This window comes from Megalops cyprinoides, chromosome 7 (assembly GCF_013368585.1).
Source record: "Megalops cyprinoides isolate fMegCyp1 chromosome 7, fMegCyp1.pri, whole genome shotgun sequence".
Taxonomy (NCBI): Eukaryota; Metazoa; Chordata; class Actinopteri; order Elopiformes; family Megalopidae; genus Megalops; species Megalops cyprinoides.
Window position 1 is genome coordinate 30,312,717 of NC_050589.1, and position 20,355 is coordinate 30,333,071.

The 20,355-nt window shown below is 44.9% G+C and overlaps 1 protein-coding gene across 1 annotated transcript in view; it reads right to left on the bottom strand.

Annotated features, from left to right (window-relative positions):
* Positions 1-19,111, bottom strand: part of syt6a (synaptotagmin VIa) — a 44,568-nt gene extending 25,457 nt beyond the window's left edge. The window contains exon 1 of the mRNA XM_036532992.1: positions 18,481-19,111. Coding sequence (XP_036388885.1) covers positions 18,481-18,637 — 157 coding nt within the window. The 5' untranslated portion in view covers positions 18,638-19,111. The remainder of the gene's footprint in view (positions 1-18,480) is intronic.
* Positions 19,112-20,355: the final 1,244 nt, after the last annotated feature.

Genomic DNA, 20,355 nt, shown 5'->3' on the forward strand with positions numbered 1-20,355 from the left:
CTGTTACTGCTGCCGCTGCTGTGGGGGTAGGGAAGCGATAGCCAGCCTGTGACTGCACCAATGAAACAGGTGAACGCTCACCGATGCAGGACGAGCTACTGCTGGGGGGGGGGGGGGGGGGGGGGCCGCGCTCTCCTGCATTGTCACTCAGAGTGCCGGGCTTCGGAGAGGGGGCTGAAAAATCACACCACAGGGCTCCGTCTCATCCACTTTGCATTCACTTTCCAGCGCATTGCATTCTCTGTAGATATGTGTGGTAACTCACTAGGGGGAAAGCGTGCCGGCTTTGGACGGCAGACGGGCAGTGGTGCGAATTTAACCATGACGCTCCAGTTTGTGGAAGCGGAGCGCCTGCCGACATTTGCCCTGAACCAGCTTCACAGCGGCAATCTTTAATTGAACTGACACACAACTAATGCACTTAAAGTTGATGAAATCGGTCAACCCGCAGTACAGCACGTGAGAGAAGACTGCTGCAAGAGGAGGCTCTTCTGGTACGTTAGGGATCTATCTGCATGTCGTGCAGTCTATCCCCGAGTCAGGGGGTACTGTATATGAGAGCCGCGGTCTTTCCAGTTACATAACTGACGAGCCAAGCCGCAAAAGACACAAAGCATGATCAAAAGAGTAGAGGCTGCCTGTCTGCATGCAGTCATCAAGCTTTAATAAATAAAAAATATATGATCCAGAATCACCCCAGAAAAAGTGTGCAAGTGTTAAAAGAGCACAGTTGTGATTAAATATTAACACAGCCCTCAATTTATAAATGATATCAAATCAACTGACCCCCCGCAACAGAGATTAATCACATCAGTCACTCTTACAAATTGCATTTAAGCTACCGAGTGCATTTTACCATGGTGAATAGAAACAGATGATGAAACAAACAACAAAAAAGCCCCACACATGAAAAAAAAAACCCTGGATGCTATATCTGAGGAGGATCAGAGGACTGCTCCCCTGCTTTGATGTGCTAGATTGAAAACCCCAAAAAGTAATTATTCCACATGATAACAAACTTCAGTCGCCCGGGAAATAAAAGCGGTGAGATAAACCGCAGCTGGGAAAACACACCCGCACACACAGACACACACAGACACAAATCACAGGTGAACAGTGTACAAAAGTAAGTGACAACAAACAAAAGGAACTGCAGCTGACTCTCACGGAACGCCCAGCTCTCCCATTCTCCCTCTCTTTCCCACACCAGCAACCTGTTTCAGCTGAGCCGGTGATCCCACAAAGGGGGGAGCACACATTAAAGCAAGTGGACTGAAACGGAACCCCTTGAAAGCAGCTTGCTTCAGAACTGCTGAGAAGCGGAGTGGCAGCGGTACTCACTGGTGACTGGGGTGCTCGCTCTCTCTCTCCCTCTCTCTCTCTCTCTCTCTTCTCTCTTTGTCTCCCCGCTCTGGCGTCTCCTCGATCCTCTCCCTCCCCTGCCTCCAGACAGAATGAGCTTCCACTGCGCTGAAGACCCCGTTTCTATGGTACTGCCAGTGATCCAGCCAGTGAGATACTGTGCGCTTCCCTGAGACTGGAGAGCGGTCACTAACGTTTCATGAATAACCTCAGCTAATCCCTGTTGGTACAACATCTTGGTGGCTCTACCTAGCTGCTGCCCACCCCCCCCCCCCCCCAACAACCCCCCCCTTCACAGCACTCCTGCTAAATCAGTCTTTTGCCAAGTTCATTGATCTTGCCTTATTTCAGCCCTGTGAAAGGGCGGCATTCAGGGCTCGATAAATAAACATTATGAAATATATGCCTAAAAAAAGAGGAGAGGAACAAAAGGAGGTAGCCCATAAGTTGGGGCGTATGAATATTAATGAGGTGCCCTCATGAATATCAAACGCGGCCATGAATGGATGCCCCAATATTGGGCACCAGGGCTCCCGCCACTGTTTGTTTGGCATGGAGTTTTTTTTTTTTTTTTGCCCTCATTCAAACAAGGAAAATATTACGCAAATGCATGTGTGAGAGGATGACAGGGATCTTTACAAAGCGCAGCGACATGGGTACACTTTGTTCCGGTGGACTGGTTAAGACACCGCTGCACGGCCTGAGCACGCGTGTCCCCTCACCCGTGAGGCATGCCTTATCGGTTTTACATGCTTCCGAGCATATTTTGCCTCAGTCTCCTGCTGCAGTCGACTGGGGTCACGCACTTTATGGTGCTCCCTCCTGTACGGATATAGCAGTCTCTTGTAGCCGACTTCTCCTAAGATTAGCATCAGTGCATCCTCAGCCGCATCGAACGGGCAGGAGGAAGGAAAAAATAACTCCTCTGCTCTGCTTTTCTATCCACGCTATCCACGATAAACTGACCAAAAGAACAGAGCCAGAGTATTGATTAACGTGTCAAATGGGATCATCCTTTTTGTAGTAAACTCTCGGTGGCATGCGTAGTGAAATTTTGCTGCGCAAGGCCAACTGTGAAATGGAGAGGCATTTAATAACACTGGATGTAGCAGGGTAACGTGCTGTGATGCCTGTGATAATTTCTGAAACACCCTGAATCAACAGATCTCAATCTATGAAGTTTAATATGTCTCTGAAATGTGCAGGGACTGTTTTTTTGCCACAGTGTAATGTGTAAAGATTAGACAGACAAAGGCAGCGACTGTAACAGCAGATTGCAATCTTCAATGCCTGTCTCATGGGGGGGGGGTTCTGTTTGCATGGACATGGGCTAGCTGTTGAGGCCACCAAAACAGTATTTTCAGCAACGTTTGTTGGTTTTCACACTTATGGTTGCCAGCGGGTATCATGAATTTCAACTCTGAACGATGCCAGTAATTCAGCACATTGCTAATATAGTGCCAGGGAATAAAAAGGTATGCTCAGTGCACAATTTTAATTTGAGTAAGCTAAAGATTTGCAATTTAAAACAGATTGCAGACCACGTACGTTGGTGCAAATAATCTTTCATTTTTTATATAAATATTTTACATAATACCTTGTTGGATTTGACAATACATTAAAACCTGTATGTGGATACAACACAAAGCACTTTACTCTTTGGTGCTCTGATATGAAACAAACATAATAATAAATCATTTTGTTTGATTCTCACCTATACAGTCTAATTACTGCAAGACAAATATAACCGAATGAAAGAGCATGACTGGTCTTTGGGAATAAGACAGGATAAATGTATCAGTACTTTGCTTGCCATGATATATTAACAGTGGTTATATTTTACAAGGGGCATGCAGCTAGGTTTTGATGGAATGAAGAGACCGTCCTGCACATTTCAACTATGGCATTTATGACTAGGGAATGCAGGAATAAAACAATCTGCCTTGGAAGTGCAATATTTCACCTTTCACATCAAAGCTGCCCTGTGGAAGTACTTGGTCTAAAGTCCTTCGCTGTGCATATGTGTTGTATGCACCCTGTTAAATGGGGTTGTGGTAGTTTGTGGTTGAATTCTGCTGAAAGGGAATCTTCAAAATATAGCAAGCATGATGTTAATGAGTGACCACAGTGCCATGGTACATGGACTGTGTGGCTGCTGTCATTAGTATTATCATCATCAATTATCACCAATATGATGATGATGATGATGACTGTTATTATTATTATTATTATTTTGTTGTTATTATTATTATTATTATTATTATTATTATTATTAGTGGTACTCCCAACTGCAATGGTGGAATAGTAGTAATATATCTTGATGATAAAAGTCTGAGAGTTACAGGGTGTTTGAAACATTTCAAATTGATGTATTTGCAACACAGACATCATGCAAACTGAAGTGAATATAATCCGTTCAAGATTAAATTATTTTCTCTGATTACCATGTCCTTTCTTGTGTTTGCACATCATTATTTAAACAAAAATCCCTGCATAACGTTGAGCCTATGATCCGATTTGCTAAACTAATAATATTATTGTCTGCTTAATTCCAATAAAATTGGCATTGGCTTAAACATATCCTCTGTTGTGATACAAATTTATTTGCTTTATTTCTGCTTCATGCACAAAGAGGAATAAACTCTACCAGTGCTGGAGTTAGTAAATTTCACATCATAACTCCTCATTCTGATTGGTCAGAAATTTGTCACACCCACACCTTAGTTTTAGGCAGTTTCCAGTCCCTTAACCACGGGGTTTAGTGCTTCCCATCTCAAACAGGAAAATTACATTTTTACTGTTCCCACCCACACACATTAGTGATATAGGGCATCGCCGCTTGTGCCATTTGCATTCAGACCAAGAAAATTGGGCCAATAAAGTCACAAAGTGACAATACATTACAATAAACAGCTGGCCTTTCTTTCCTCACTGAACAGAGCCTTTTCATTTTCCCAAAGCTCTAAAACCTGTGCTGCGTGACAAAAAAAGTAAATTAAAGGCTGCTTGAAATCAGCGGAGGAACCTGTCATCAAACTGATTATAGCACTCAAAACGGTGTAAAAACACATGCTTGTTGCACATAGTGCTGGTTAGATTCTCTCAAAGCTAATATTCTTTTAAAATAAGGATTTTGTTTAAAAACGGAATCTCAATTTCCCGCAAATAACTCTTCCAGCCTCCCTGAATAAATTCTAGTTAACTCTGTGCAAATTGCAGTTGAGTCAAGCGTGGCAAACTGTTTTAATCAACACATTATACCTGCCAGCTCTCTGTTTGACGTTTTTCATTTAAATCCTAACATATGCAAGAGCAGCTCTGTCAATTTTCCAACCAACAGCCAAAGGCTCTCGTCTGACCTTGTGCCACTCAGACTCTTTCAGCACCTTAACATCCAGCCTCAGTGACCTCAGAAAATCAGTTAGCCCTGATTGTAGAGAACCTTGCCAATTAAAACTTGTAGATGAATTCATTTTGCAGAGCTCCTCACCTGCATTTGAACCTAACAATCTTGAGAAATAAGATCCACAATGAGAGGAAGAACAGTGTCCCTTTATTAGGGGAAATTCAAGCATCCAAAATAACTGCCCCCCCCAGTTCTTGCACAAGTACAGCACTTCCTGCAGGGAATGATCTGGGTTCACAGCACATCATAGCACCACTGCCGTGGCAATTAACCATGTCATTGATATTGTAAATGCCACAGAAATCATATAGCTGCCATATTTATTGATCTCTCTAATGCCTTTGAGACAGTAGATCATAAGGTATTCATTTAACGATTTATAGATATTGGATTTAGAAGCAATGCAGCTGGTTGGTCCAAATATGGGCTCTTTGCTGATGGTCAGGGGTTGGATTTTCATGATATCACCAAAGAGGAACTACAAAAATCCCTTCTTGGCCAATTCTTATTTGCAATACAGTATGAATGGAATTGACCAGATGCTGCACAATGTTTTTCTGCAGATCACACCATAGCATACACCTCTGTTCCCACTCCAAAACAGATCTTCAGCCATCTTTTAACACCATTCAATCCTACTGATAGTTTTACAAGGGTCTTTTCATGATGATAAAAACCAAACTCATGGTGTTCTCCATCTCAAAGTCCTTTTTTAGCATTGACCCTGCCCCCTTCCGTGTTTCAGGGTTAGGGTTAGCTAGCTCTGTCAGCTAGTTAAACAAAAATATTTTCAGATGATAAGAGCATATAAGTCAATCAAGGGATATCCTCTCTCGCACCACCTCAGACTATCTAGAATTAATACCCAAGGTAGCCTCCCATCACAGCCTCTCCCCAGCTCCCAGCTCCACATCTCCCAAACCACAGATCACCACCCTAGAGGATACATTGTGTGTGTGACTAAGTACAAACACATAGGGGTTTCAGCTTGATAAAAACATTACTTTCAAAACACACATCAACACCCTTGTCAGGTAACTTATTAAGCTAATTTAAGATGGGTGTCTGTTGCCAAAACAAATACGCCCTACTGCTGGTATTAGATGATACTGGAGTACTGGAGTTCTGGTATGAGATTATGGGGCATATATGTATACATATGTGCAATTCCACATTCTTAAAAAACAGTGCACTGTGTTTCATTGCCAATGCAAGGTATGCTCTATTTTCTGTGAGAAACAGCTGTAAATCCCTAAAGACCAGCAGATGTACTCATTCGCACACGTACTTTTGCAAAGTTATCCAGGGACAATTCACTCTGAGCCTCAGCAGCCTTCTCTCACTCTGTCTTGGTAGAACCAGAGCTCCACACCTTTGGATCGATACTTTTTGAGGTCCTGTAAACTTTCTCCAGCTTCAGTAAACAAGTTTCAATTACTGTGCTTCCAGCTCAAGATGTAAGATACAGAAACAGCTAAAACTGAGTTACTCCATCGAGCCAGAGGAGTTAAAATTGAACTTTTCTGATCTTATAAGTCACGGGTGCAAAAAGTGCACCTGTTTTTCTACTTATTAATGTCCACTCCTCCTGTCAAACCCATGACTGTAGCTAACCTGTTTTAAGTTGCCACTAAACTGACAAGGATTCCATTTCAAAATCCAAAAAGGATTTCTATCTCAGTGGGATTTACTTGCTTTAATAGAAACTGAGAGTAAAAACAGCATACACTCTGAAATACGTCTCATTCACCATGTAACATTTCTGCTTCACCTGTCCTTCAGACCAGAGATGTGAATTTTCCTTCACGCACTATGCTCAGCTGTCAATCAAAGAGTAACTTTTTCCTTGCATTTGAGATCATCTGTTGTGTGACTTGCTGTTGATTTTGTATTATTGTTGATCTGTATTGCTACTTATTAAAGTTAACTTCTATGACCAAGAGATACAAAATGTACATTTCTTGTATAGATGTGTAGACCCCCCTCATCTCAGTGAGCACATCCCCAGTATAAATAACACACAAGCCTCCTTATCCATTTGAAAACATTTTGGAGGTAAAAGGCTGCTGCACTGTGGTCAAAGTAGGCATTTTGAGAAAGAGTGCCTAGTGTTTCAACAAAAAGATTTTAAAAACCAGCCAGCAAGCACTTTGCACTCCTCAAGATTTTCCTGCCCTCCACAAACTGAAGCCCCTGTGCAATTCACCTCATGACAAACTTGTTCAAACTGAGAGAGACCAGAGCGGGCGCGGAAGATACGGATGGAGGGAGATGGACGGGGGCCAGAATTTCGACTGAGCCGAATGTGGAGTGACGGGTCACATCAAAGACACGGGACGCCCCCACCTACCAGTGGCTAGAGGCCGGGGCTGGCCGGAGGCAGCTGTCCAAAATTGCAATAAGGCTTTATTATGTATGTCATGTGTTAATTTATATGCAGGCGCTCATTTGCATATTCTGTTCTCTGCTGTGCAGGGGTAGCTCACAGCCTAAGTTGTTTAGCTGCTGCTGTGACACTTAATTGCCATTTGCCTTACTGAGGCCCTGGGGTCCGTGAAAGGAGAGCTGCTGCAAACGGCTTTGGCGTCAAACATGGGAAAATTAACAACGCAGCTGATGACAATGATTTTTAGACACTTGAGCAGCCAAAGGTGCCACCGACAGGATATAAATGTGTGGAAAACTTTTAATCAGGCATAGTCTTTGTGTCGAGCAACAGTTGTGGCAGCGTGTTGTTTTATTCCTTTTCTTTATTTTATTTTGTGCTGGTTGTCTTATTTCAATAAGCATTTTACCTCCTTTGAGTGACTGCATTTTGACCTCATCGTCAGATTTTAGACAGTATGTTCAGACATTTCACTGTCTCCAAGTTTCTTTTCAAAATATATAACAACAAAAATGATTTTCAAAAATCGATTATCAAATCACAATCATTGTTGTGCTGTGGAACACCCTTCGCCGGAATATCCATTCGCCGGAAAGGTTATGTTATCGGTTAGTGCTGGGCACAAACCAGTTTGTCCTTAATAAATGAAGGGAGCCAGCTAGTTTCAACCAAAAGCAGCAAACTCCATTAGCACTGCAGATATTCTGGAACACAAGGTCAAGCTTACTTTCAAGTGTGTTAGCTCTCATCTTGCTGTATGCAATATTGCTTGTTATGCAAAATCTGTTTTCCCATGCATGTAAGATATGAAGTGAATATATAATTGTTCTTAAAGACAGAAGGTTGATGGATATAATTTCTGTGAGGGGTGTATGTTTGGACTGCATAGACAGCAACCACTGTATAGCGTGGGCCTGTGAACTTGGAAGAAGTGCCCAGAATATACATTAAAGGAGGTCTAGGGGTCAAACATCACAAGGGATCCACCTCAGCACATTCATCTTCCCAATGATCCACATATCAATGGCCTGCTGTCATCTCCAGCACAAAGAGAGAGCACTGCGCCACGGTACCCCCCACTCCAGTGGGGCAGCGAGGGAAGAGATTCAAGAAGCAGCTTGGGTTGAAACACGCATCCTCCAGGGAGCAGGTTCAAAGAACGAATCTAAATCGAAATCTGCTCGGCGTGACTCGCGTTATTCAAAGGCGCCTTGGGAGAGATTTAATGGAGCCACTCAAAAAACCCTTCGATCCCTTGACAATGGCAGCCGAGACCATGGGTTTGGCATGGAGAGGGCATAGGGACAGCCCAGAGGACAGGATTTTCTGAGCGCACTCAAGCACAACGACAAACAGGAAAGCGTGCTGGGCGGAATGCTCACTTATTGAACCACACAAGATGGCGCAGGTGGCTTGAAGCCTCTGTGATCTTGAGGCCTGCAATTTTGTGGATTTTAAACCTGTGTCGCAATTATGTTTTCCATCTTTGAGAAGCTTTTACACTCAAAGCATATAGGCTTCCGCGTCCACAGAATGTAGAAATGCACTAATTAGTAAGACCCAAACAAGTGGATTACTGATAAGTACATGCTTCATTATTGTAATAAGCTCATTTCTATGCACTTCTTTTGCATGCTTGGAATTAGCCCATATTAATACAGCACTTGTGCAAACAGCACTTTGCATTCATAGCTGCCTACCGTTTTACTGATATGTATCAAGCGCTTGAATGAGCTGCCCAAAACAGCTGAAGTGGACGTAATAGATTCCTTATGTTCCCGCCATTCCGTATGAATTGCTACCACATCGCCACCGCATTTCTGACAGGAGCTGCTCTCATCTCTCGTCGCCACTATTTTAGGCGATGTGTTTCTTGGGCCTGCTTTTCTTGCTAGATCAGGGACTTTGGGTTACAGGCCTCCAGCATAGCAGTGAACATTAATGCTCATATGAATACATGACAAGGTTGTCCAAGGTGAGTAGAAATTAACATTAAGACCTGCTGGCTTGAGAGACAATTCTTTATCTTTAGCAGCCTAGCTAAGCAGCAAGCAGACCAGTAAGCTTCCACATACGGAGAGGGTATAACACATAAAGGGATGCGCTCATATATTAACATCAAAAGCTGTTTTACACAACATCAACCACAAACACATCCCCTCTAAGGTTACTGGAAGCTAACCCTGGAAATAGATTTGGTTGGGTGTGCTGGATCAAGCAAGCAAGCAGTCAGTTCCTGTAAGGCTGCTAAATTGCAAGAGCTATGCAGAGTCTAATTTTCGGATACCTTTCAGTAAATTCCAGGGAATTTTTAATTGATCGACTTACAAGGGAACACACAGTTTGCATGTAGGCTGTGGCAACATTCAGAGGAGCGGCTGTCTGCATTCATATCTCTTTGCTCATGGCCTGACCACCCCCCCCCCCCCTCCCCACACACACACACACACACACACACTCTTTAGAATGCGGAGCAGATATACAGCACTGGCCAGCCTGACCTCAGTCCCGGGCTTAATGGAAAAACGTATTCTCAATATGATTTAGCCGTGTACATCACAGCTTTTAATTACGTATCCCTGCCCTTTTGGCCCCTGTTGTTTTAATTTGGCTCTCACGGTGGTGTACTTTTGGACAATGCTCTCCAGCCTGAATCCAATTCATAACCCCCTTTGTGGAGGAAAAGAGGGAACATTTTTGGTGACAAAAATAAAAAATCCAGCAAAGTGGCTCTCCTTTCAAAACAGAAGTGTTGTCCTCATGTCGTTTGAATTAACAAGGACATGTACTGTGTTTGCATTTAAAAATACAAAAAAATTACATAAACTACACAAGCAGATTTAAAAACATGCCGGAGGAGTTAGCTTTTTATCAGAGTTGTTTAATAAATAAGTGCTGAAACAACATTGTTATTCAGAGCTACGTTTCTGACAACCACTGGAAACACTTGCCTCTGGGTTGAGATGTGCCAACATTAGTGATGGTTTTCTGTGAATACTGGCTGTTGTGTGTCTCCAGCAGAACTTAGTTCTGGAACTGGCACCAAAGTGCGCTAACCAGCAAAGCAGCTAACATTTCCACACATCTTAGATTAAGTTACTGTTACAGGCTTGTATAATTTCACTGTTTTTCAGTGCAAGGCTTTGTCATTGATGTGCCCTTATCCTTAGTATGATATACATTAAGTCTATCTTCCCATGATCACCTTGCAAATCACCATGACTAATTACATCAGGCAAATAAATACATGAAATTGAATAAAATATAAGCACAATCTCACTGCTATGCTCTGTCAACAAATGATTTGGCTTCATGGCTTTGTTTTTCCCCTTCATGGCATGTTTTTTCTCTGACTGTACTGCCATCACATTCACAACTTGTTATCCGTATCAAACAGGTTGGCATGGAAAAGCAATAAAACTAACACCATCCACCACAGCTGTTAAGCCTCGCTGTCAGTGTCTGTTAGTATATTTAACATCAGCAAGCTGCTTTTTAACAGAGGGCCTTAACACTATCAGAGATGAAATGCCACAGCGTCCCTCTGTAGACGGTCAAAGCCCGGGCACGGACGAAATGGGATTTCTCACATTAGCCTGCGCGGTGCACCCAGCCGCCCCCTCACCACACCGCCAACCCCCCCCCCCATCTGCCCGGCAGCCTCAAAGCATGGCTCTTTATTTGATTTCTACATGTGGCCGTCACGTCCTGGACGCCTCTCTCTGTCCTCCAGGGAGGGACTCTGTTTCATGAAAACAGAACACAATAGATTTCTGGAAATTGGGATGATTAGGTCTGTAATGCCACTGAGTGCCAGATGTGCTTGCTTCACTGGAGCTTTCTGGGCTGCTGCGTACCCAGCCTGCCACAGGATCAAAAAAAGGAATTTACTGCTTCAGATTGTTTCTGCTTTGTCTTATGCTAATGAGATTTAAATGTACTAGCTATGTTAGGCATCATGATCAGTTACATATTCGCCCACTGTTTATGAAGTACTGGCAACACAGAATAGTGCATAATACTATGTAAAATGACACTGTTGATAAAAGGATCACTATAATGCGATTAAGTGTTGTGTAACATCATAGACTCTTAAGGCATCTGCTGAGCCTTCTGGCAGTTCACTTTCTCTCTCTCACACACACGCACGCACACAGACACACACACACACTCTGACACCCTTCATATACCTTTGGGAAGCTCTGATGTTTGCTATTAATTTGATCTTTCATGCATGCAGCATTTTCATCCAATTAGCGAATAAGGTGTTTGGAATCATTAACCTCTTCTTTATTAATGTGCTAAGTTGGTGCTCTAAAGTTTCTGGATTAGTCTGATATATTTAAAAAATGCATTGTCCTTCATTTCTTCAGTTCATTAGAGCATTAACATTACCACCTCAGCTAGGAAATGTGAGGCTATACAGATAGCACTCCATAGCCACATTCCTGTCACTGTCCAAGCTAGAAGACAGGCCTATTCACCATCACAGAGCTTTCATTGTTTCAGGTGATTTGGGCTGTATTGATACCAGTGATTGCCAGGACCCTGTGGATTCTCAATGGTCATCTGTACTGGGGCTCATTTAGTATTGATTACTGCTACACCATTTCTTAACATCTGAGTGAGAGCTCAGTTATTGAGAAGTCAATGCTGGTATTCAAGTGTCAGAAGCACAACCATAACATATACATTAAAAGCAGAATTTTCACTCTTGCAAAACTGTTTTATAAGGAGTTGATTCACCGCAAGATTTGTCCAATTGATCAGAGAATCCTATATTATACCAATATTTCCTACTGGACATTATTGTTCTAACAAAATTTCACTCACAGTCACAGTCTATTTTTTCCTATTCTTGATTACAGCAATCAATACTCTCCTCTAATTTACTTAGAGATCCTGTGTTCTTAGGATCAGTTAAGGAAACATGCCATTTAATCCTATAAATGTATTCAATCCCCTGTGACATCACTTCCTGCCACAGTGCAAGAGACCCACCTGACTTCACAAACATTTGTTGCCTACACCCCTGTCAGCGGAAGGCCCGGCTTGCCATCCTGCATGTGGCACAGAAGGTCAGCTAAATTATTCACAGGGACTCAATGGGGCCCCGACGCCCCTAATCCCCAGAGGAGGAAACAGAGCTTCTCTCCACCGCTGTGCGAGTAGATCAAACCGCCTTTTCCTGTGCCACTCTCTGTGCCATTGTAGCATGGCGAGGGTGTTACTTATTCATGGGCACATACGGCAGCGAGGGGCATCGCCGCAGGGGGAGCCGCCCTTTTACGGCTCCGCTCGGAGGGCCCCCTCGCACAGGCAATCTGTGCCATCGAGGGGCAGCACAAAACCTCCACATGTCAATCATCGAAATAAAACCGGAGATAGAGCAGATCTGAACCCCCCCCCCCCAAACACACACACACACACACACACACACACACAGACACACATTGCTCGCGGCCTTCCCGGTGATTGGCATTCTGTCAGCTTCGCCTCCTTTGTTTTAAGCTCATTTAGATGAGAAGAAGGGCCTTTGGAAGGACAAGGACCGCCGACCCCACTCAGGTCGCGCCGTGGAAGAGGGAAGCGTTGGATTTAACCTGTGGCTTTACTGCGCACTCGGTGGCGAAATAAGCTCAGCTCCTGCGCACGCTGCAGCCAGACCTGGATAAACTAGTGATGAGCCAGGAGTGCTCTAATAATCCTGTGTGCCTGCCTGCATATCTTGGTGGCTGAGAGCAAGCTCTCCCCATTACATCCAGCCAGCAGTGTGAGTGCGGTACAGTCAGAATGCAGTCTGCATCTTCACACACCACTGCCATCTCCTCTGTTCCCATGAAAGCTGTCCACACCTAGTTCCCACTGTGCACTGCCTGGCATCACCGCAGCAACTGCTCCATGCCATAATGACACTTGCGATATTATCATGTAAATCAAGTACTGTTGCTTAACTTGCTTAACAAAAGCAAGCAAAACAACAAAAATCCCATTCTGAGTTTGCAGAGTGCCTCTTTTAATGCTACCGATACTTAAAACAGCATTGTTTTTTAGTGTTTTGTTGCCGGGCTGGCCGTCGTCCAGCGTCCCTGGGCGCGCAGCCGGTGGTTCTCCTGTTGGGTGAGCGGACATGAATTATTGAAAGCTAATCCTCCAGACAGGGGTGGCCTGATATGATGTTGCTGCTCTTTTTCCCGCTGTTGTGCGGGTTTCGGGGTCACGCAAGCCGCCGCACATCCATGCTAATGTTAGCGGGGACACACACGCGGGAGGCCGCCGGCAGAGCTACCCCCGCCATGCTAATATCCTCCCTCAGCAAGAAGCCCCGCCGAATAGCGTGCGCCGGGAGAGGCCGCGGATGAAAGATGACAGGATAAAATAAGCTCTGACTTAACGCGCTTGGTGCGCCCTGGGTGCGTGTGAGACTGTGTACCTGTGTGGCCAGGGATGGTGCAGTGAGTAAATAAAGGAAATACAGTGTTTTCAAGCCCCTGGCTTGTTTTTTCCATGCTGTAGGTAACAACATTTCAACCATTGTCTGGCCTGACAACCCCCCTGCCCTGACTCCGAAGGACATCTTTCATTTGAACTGTCTAAATCACCCGCAGCCTCTTAATTAGTTGGAGAATGCACCCCCCCCCCCCCCACCACCCCCCCAATTCATCCTACAAACAATATTGTCTCCATTTGTTTCAAAGCAGCTGGAGGGTCTTTTCATAGTCACAAAACTCTCCCTTTAATTGGAACACAATCAGCACGACTTAAAGCTGCCAAACTGAGTCCCCCTCCATAGCCCCAGATGCTGCAGAGTAATTCAGCTCCTGGTATAGATGGAGAGGCTCTCGGATCACCCATGCGGTGGCCTTCAAATAATTGTGGCTGCTGGGACCCATGTGACGCGAGCGATCTCTGAGCGCTCACCCACTCAAAGGCGGGTGCTGAAACCTCACCACAGGGACCCGAGGATGCAGAAAACACGCCTGTTCCAGAACTCGTAATGTTCCTTCTGTCAGGGAGGGAAAATGACTGCAATCAACACAGCCCCTGGAAGACGCGAGCATTGACAGCAAACCAAAGCGGCGTGCTTCTCTGCCGTCCACAGTTTGATGGGCCGCTGTTATTTCAGGAGGTCTCTTGAAACTAAGCATGAAAGGTTAACTGCAGAGGTGAATGAGGGGAAACACACTCAGAGTTATGGAGTTGGTTGGATAAAAGCAACTTACTGTTATTTAAAAGACAACAAAAGTGGTTACATAAGGTATGAGGAGTGATACCTAGGGAAAGCTGGCTAGCATTTATTTGGACATCAGATTCAACCAACAGAATCAACAATCAGAATCAATCAAGTATCAGAAACTGACTTGTTGGGGCACTTGGTTAGATTCCATAAGTGACAAATTGCAACCTGTCTTTGCATCCTCCATGACCTAGAAATTGGTTGTGTGAATTACCATTCCACTTCTGTATGAGACTTGTGAATGAACCTTGGATTAATCTCCTCCAACAGAGGATGCATAGAAGTATCTTCATGCAGAAGAGTTTTTCAAGGATCTGTGATGTAGGGCCTCACACATGACCCATGTTCCATACATTTTTTTAAAATGTATGGAATGCAAAAAACAGCCAGAGGAGTAAAATGACAAATCACAATACAAATAAATTACAAACTGACAATTACATACATGGATTTGGATATTTTAATAGATTTTTTTTGTTCTGAATAATTCATGACTAATATATTTTAATCATCCTTAAAAACTTTATAAATTGGCTTTTTATTTTTAAAAAATCTATTGTGAATAAAAACTTTTGCTAGCAAAATAGTCAAATTAATCCATTCCACAGATTTCTCTGCTATAGGTACCTCCTTTTCTACTCACATCTTTTCTGTGTGTGCAATCGATGTGTCCATCAATGCACTTTCCCTGGGATTCATTGATTTACACGAAGACACAAACTTCCTTTGAATGTATTTCAGACTCAATCTAGATATGTGTTAAAAAAAAAAAATAAGCAACTCTGGTTATCGTAACACTAATCACACATTTTCCATTCAGTTTACTGAGAAAACTTTAACTCCCTTTCCTTTGTGTGACAGACACTTGAAGGGGAAGCAGCCAAACGCGTGAAAAGAGGTTTCAATGCGCGCAATATGATGCAGGAATATATGACATCCCTACTTTGACAGCAGCACACAACAGCAAGGTTTCACGTTTATTTGATTTTCCAGTGTCGATAGACCGGGAGCCCCCTCACCCTGTCCACTGAACCCGCCTCGACAATAGGAAGCGGGCTCTGTTCAGCATCTATCTGGCACTAGCAATTCATGTCGACAGCTGGATAACGGGCAGTGGCATTTCTTGTCCCCACAGCTCATCCGCAGATGCCACGGGCTCGGTGAGGCTCGTTCGATTCCCTCCCCGTGATGGTAACGCGGATTGACGCGGAGTTCGGTAGCTCACTGAGGGACAGGCCCCTCAAAGCGAGGATCCGTCTCTACAGAAACGTCACCAGAAGACATTCCGAGCATCTGTCTGCGGTGGCGATTTCTCATGTCTGTATTTTCTGAAAATGCCTTCAAATTCGAAACATTTCCACTCAAGGCTCATGCCGAGGCACGTACGTTTGTGTACGAGCATGCATTTCTGCTACAACCGTCTTTCTTTTGCCAACAAGCATGTCAAAAAAAGGCGTCTCAAATGAGCCAAAGAAAGTGTGTTTCTTCCTTGGGAGTCTAGTTCCCTCAGCTTGGCTGGACGCTGTGGCATTGTTTGGACATGTTCAGCTGTCTTTCCCAGATAATGTATACTAATGAACCGCCCGCGGACTGAGTTATTAAGTCCAGCTCTGTTACTCCGGGACTGCCGTGGTTTCGGGGGATGCGTGAGTGGAGGCACATTGTCCAGCATATGCACACGCGGACACTGGTATTCCCCCCTCCGGCAGGCTCGTTCCCTCAGATGGCCCCTGTGAAAACGCTGCTGGATAAACAGGCTGGAGAAAGTGTGAGAAGCAGAAGTGAAAGCGCAGTAATAACATGAGAGAGGTCTCCAGAGCGCTGAGCAAATAAATTGTCCGTGTGCGTTCGCAAGCGCAGGGGTGGGCACGTTTTTCCTGTACTTCTGTCCCCTAAAGGACGGCCGCTCCTTCAGACCATTCCGTCAGTTCCGGTGAACCCTGCGAGAGCGATCACACGGCCATAGCCGCGGCCAGCTGTCACGTTGAGTCAAGTCGGCGGAAGCGCGATGACAGGTCGGGGGAGAGAGAAAATGGCCGCAGGGAGCCGCAGACTGCTGGCGAAGCGTGGACGTATTTAGCGGCGCTGGACGAGGCTGTCGCCGGGGACCGTGGTCGTAAATCGCAACCGCTCGGCGTTGGAGGAGTCATCCGTGAACGGCTCGCACCTCGTACAGGACTGAGGTCTGGTCAGGGTGGTGTGACAACACCTACAGAGAGGTGTGTTCTTGGGCCCTACACCCAGGGCTCATACATACAGACCTGCACAAGTGACAGACCCTCTCATTGCCACTGCCACTCAGCCCAGAAAAAAGCACCTGCCTTACCACCACGGAGGTGCACAACTCCTCTGTGTAGCACCATACAGCCCTTGTTCCATACACACACACATACACACTGTCTGACACTTCAGCCATACAGAGGCACATTACACTGAAAGGCCTGCCCTATATTTAATCTGCAGAAGAAACACACTGGATGCTAATTTAGTGTCAAAGCCAGCGAGAGGACCGCAGCCCGTCAGTAGAATCGTGTCACGGACGATCAAACGTGTCTGCCGGAAATGCAAGATGATGGTAGGCCGACTTTAGGCCAATCGCACCCCCCTTTTGGCCTGTTCCACAAAGTGTTCCAGCTCTGAGAGGTAGTGCGGGTTAATAGAATAGTGATTGTCCTGGGCTCACTCGTGGCATCCATCCAAATAGAGAGCTCGTTTTTAGTAATATGTCTTCGAAAAAACTACACAAGAGTGCCCACAGTGTCATCTGGAAGTCTATTTTAGAATGTGATTACTAGATGTATTCCTTTTGAAAGGACACTTTAGAAGTACTCGCATAATCGCAAATTCAGACAGCACTTGCTTTGGAGTAGCCCACTGCTCTTTGCCTTTAGGTTATAAAAACTTATTAGAGTTATTTTGGAGAGCAGCAAAGAGTCTGATCTGAACAACTCTGTGCTAATGCGCGAAAACAGAGTGAAATATCTGTAAGATTTCAAGCTCTCTCCCTCGGTGATAGCTACATTCCGTGCAGCTTCAGAAAATACATTATTGATTCATTTTGACTAATTGATCACTTGAGGGGGGCGGAACGGGTGGCCTTTGACAGGAAGTAAATATAGCAATCGCAAGCCCTCAATGCTCATTAAATCGCACACCCCTCTTTGCGATGCTCGTTCTGCCTTGAATAATTAAACGCTTTCAAACGCGGGCGGAGATTAATACAGATAGAGATTAACTCCTATGGGTCATAGCTTCCACCTGTTTCCCGCCCGAGCATGGCAGAGCGCGGGTTTCCAAACTCGCCCAGGAAAGCCCCCACCCCTCCCCAGCCTCTCAGGGAGGCACAGAAGCGGCAGTGTGGTGCAGTGGCGAGGAGGGGAGGAGCGGTGATCGTAACCCAAAGGTCGCGCTCGCCATTCCCAGGTGGGGCGCCGATGCTGACGCTAATTAACCTGAACTGCTTGAGTAAAAAAACGCAGCTCTTTAAAGAGCAGATATGCATGCGACTGTGTATAAGTCACTCTGGATAAGGGCTGGCTAATAATGTAAACACTGAGCGTGGCTGAGAGTTGTGGATTCAAATCCGGGTCAGCACGCAGCTCTTCTGCCCCAGGGCAAGGTACAGTAAGAAAAACAAATTGCTTATGTATTCAAAAACTGAAAAAAACAACTGCCTGCGTTGTATGCTGCCCTGGAAGAGGGAATTTGCTAAATAATGCAGTAGAGAACAGTACCTGCACACTAGTATGAAGCTCCCACAAAGTGATGGGAACTTCATACTTTACCAATGTGTGGGCACCATTCTTTAATACACAATGCTATTACTGCCAAGCACCTGGTTTAACAATTGATTCGTGCACATGGTTCTAAACTTTATTTGCTATGCAAATGGAGGTAGATTTCCAGCTATGACCCAGCCAATGGCAGATGTGTATTCAAACCTGTTTGCAAACATCGCACATTTCTAAATACATGCAACTTCCATACTCATACTGAATTCTTATGAATAATGAAGAAAGTATCTTTTTTACTGTTAGAGTTAAATAAATCTGACATGCTGTGATCGATATTGCCGCCGCTGGGAGTTACCTGGCTCGTCGTGGCTGGGGTTGTGGTTGGACAGTAGCACGAGATATTCCTCACAGGTGTTCGAGTCCAGGAGCTGGCTGTTTTGAAGACAAAGGTCAACAATCAGGGCCACCGCCTTCTGACAAAACATGTCATTCTCCTTCCCGGCCGGATTCATGCTCTCAGCTGCATCCTTCGTCCTCCGTTTATCCCGGGGTGTTCACACACACTCAGAGACAGAAAGCAGCACGTGAGAAGAAATGTAACTTGCCTTTGCTTCTTGTCGCTGTTCTTGCACTGTCTCTGAAGCGCGTGCGTGTGTGTGTGTCAGTGTGTGTCAGTGTGTGTCTGTGTGTGTGTATGTGTGTGTATGTGTGTCTGTGTAAGTGTGTGTGTATGTGTGTGGAAAGGGGGAGGGGACACTTAATGAATCACTTGTTGCCCCCAGGTATTCCGGTGGCAGGCATATTGCATCACGTTAAATCTGCAGCTCAGAAATGAAACGCAACAAATGAGTCCACTTAGCCACTGGTGGGGTGTAATCTGTGCCCCCGCCTCGCGCCACCCCCGTGCTACGCTGTAATGAAAAGTCTCATTAGCGCTGCAGATTTGTTTTTCTCAAGTCGTCGAATCCCAGGGCGGACTTTTCTCTCCCTTCTGACCGGATCCCCAGAGCAGCGTGCTCTCCGTGGCTCTCTCTCCCTCTCCCTCATCGGCAGGCTGACGGGCTGGCTGTTTACACATGGGGGGGGGGGATCCTTCTTCTCCGCTTCACGGTACCTCCCTCTCTCCCCTGCCGTTGGCTTGTGCACGCGCCTGTGTGTTCGTGGGTGCATGTGTGTGTGTGTGTGTGTGTGTGTGTGTGTGTGTGTGTGTGTGTGAGAGTGTGTGTGCACGTGTGTGCATGTGTTTATGTATGCATTCTTCTGTGTGTGTGCAAGTGTATATGTATGCATATGACTGTAACCACTATCTTTGTTCGTGTATCTGTCTGTGCACACGTGTGTATGTATGCGTTTGTGTGAATGTGTAACCATGCATATGCATTTATGTATGTGAGTGTATATGCGTGCCCATCTAAGTATGTATGTGTGCTTGTTGCATCTGAATGTGTGTATAAGTGCATGTGCCTTCAAATGAATTTGTGTGTGATTGTATGTACACATCTGTTTATGTCTTTTTCTGTGTGTCTGTGTCTGTACACATGTGTGTGCATGTATTCACACATACCTGCATGTGTTCATTTGTGTATGTACCTCTTTGTCCTTGTATGTGTGTATATGTGTTTTCCATGTGTGCGTATGTGTTTGTCTGTGTGTGGATGTGTATTTCTCTGTGTATGTGTGTATATGTGTTTTTCCTTGCACATGTCTGTGTATGTGTTTGTCGGGGTGAGTGTGTGAGTGTGTGTGAGTGTGTGTGTGTGTGTGTGTGTGTGTGTGCCTCCCAGTAGAGTTGATCCACTCAGCAGAGGAGCACCACTGCACTGTCTCAAGCAGCAGAGTGCGGCTGTCCCTGAAACACAGAAACATGCCTGATTTTAGCTCCACACAGGTCCCTGAGCCCACAGGGGCTGGTGCTGGTCTACCTCTGAGACATTAACATTGCAATGTTACGTCAATAATGTAAATATACAATAGGGAAAACTGCGAACCATTTCATTTCAAGCCAGTTCTAACACCATTAGTCCAACAGCCATCTGGACCCTGTAATTAATTAGCGGGTATAATCATGAAATCAGATTTATCCTAATCGAGGGACATCTGAGGCAAAAAGACATCATTCACGTCATTTACATAACACAGCATGCTTCCATAATATCAGTGTGAGATTAAACAGACTTGCAAAAAAGGAGCCGTGCGTTGAATCTGTTTTTAAGTAAAGAGTAAACCACTT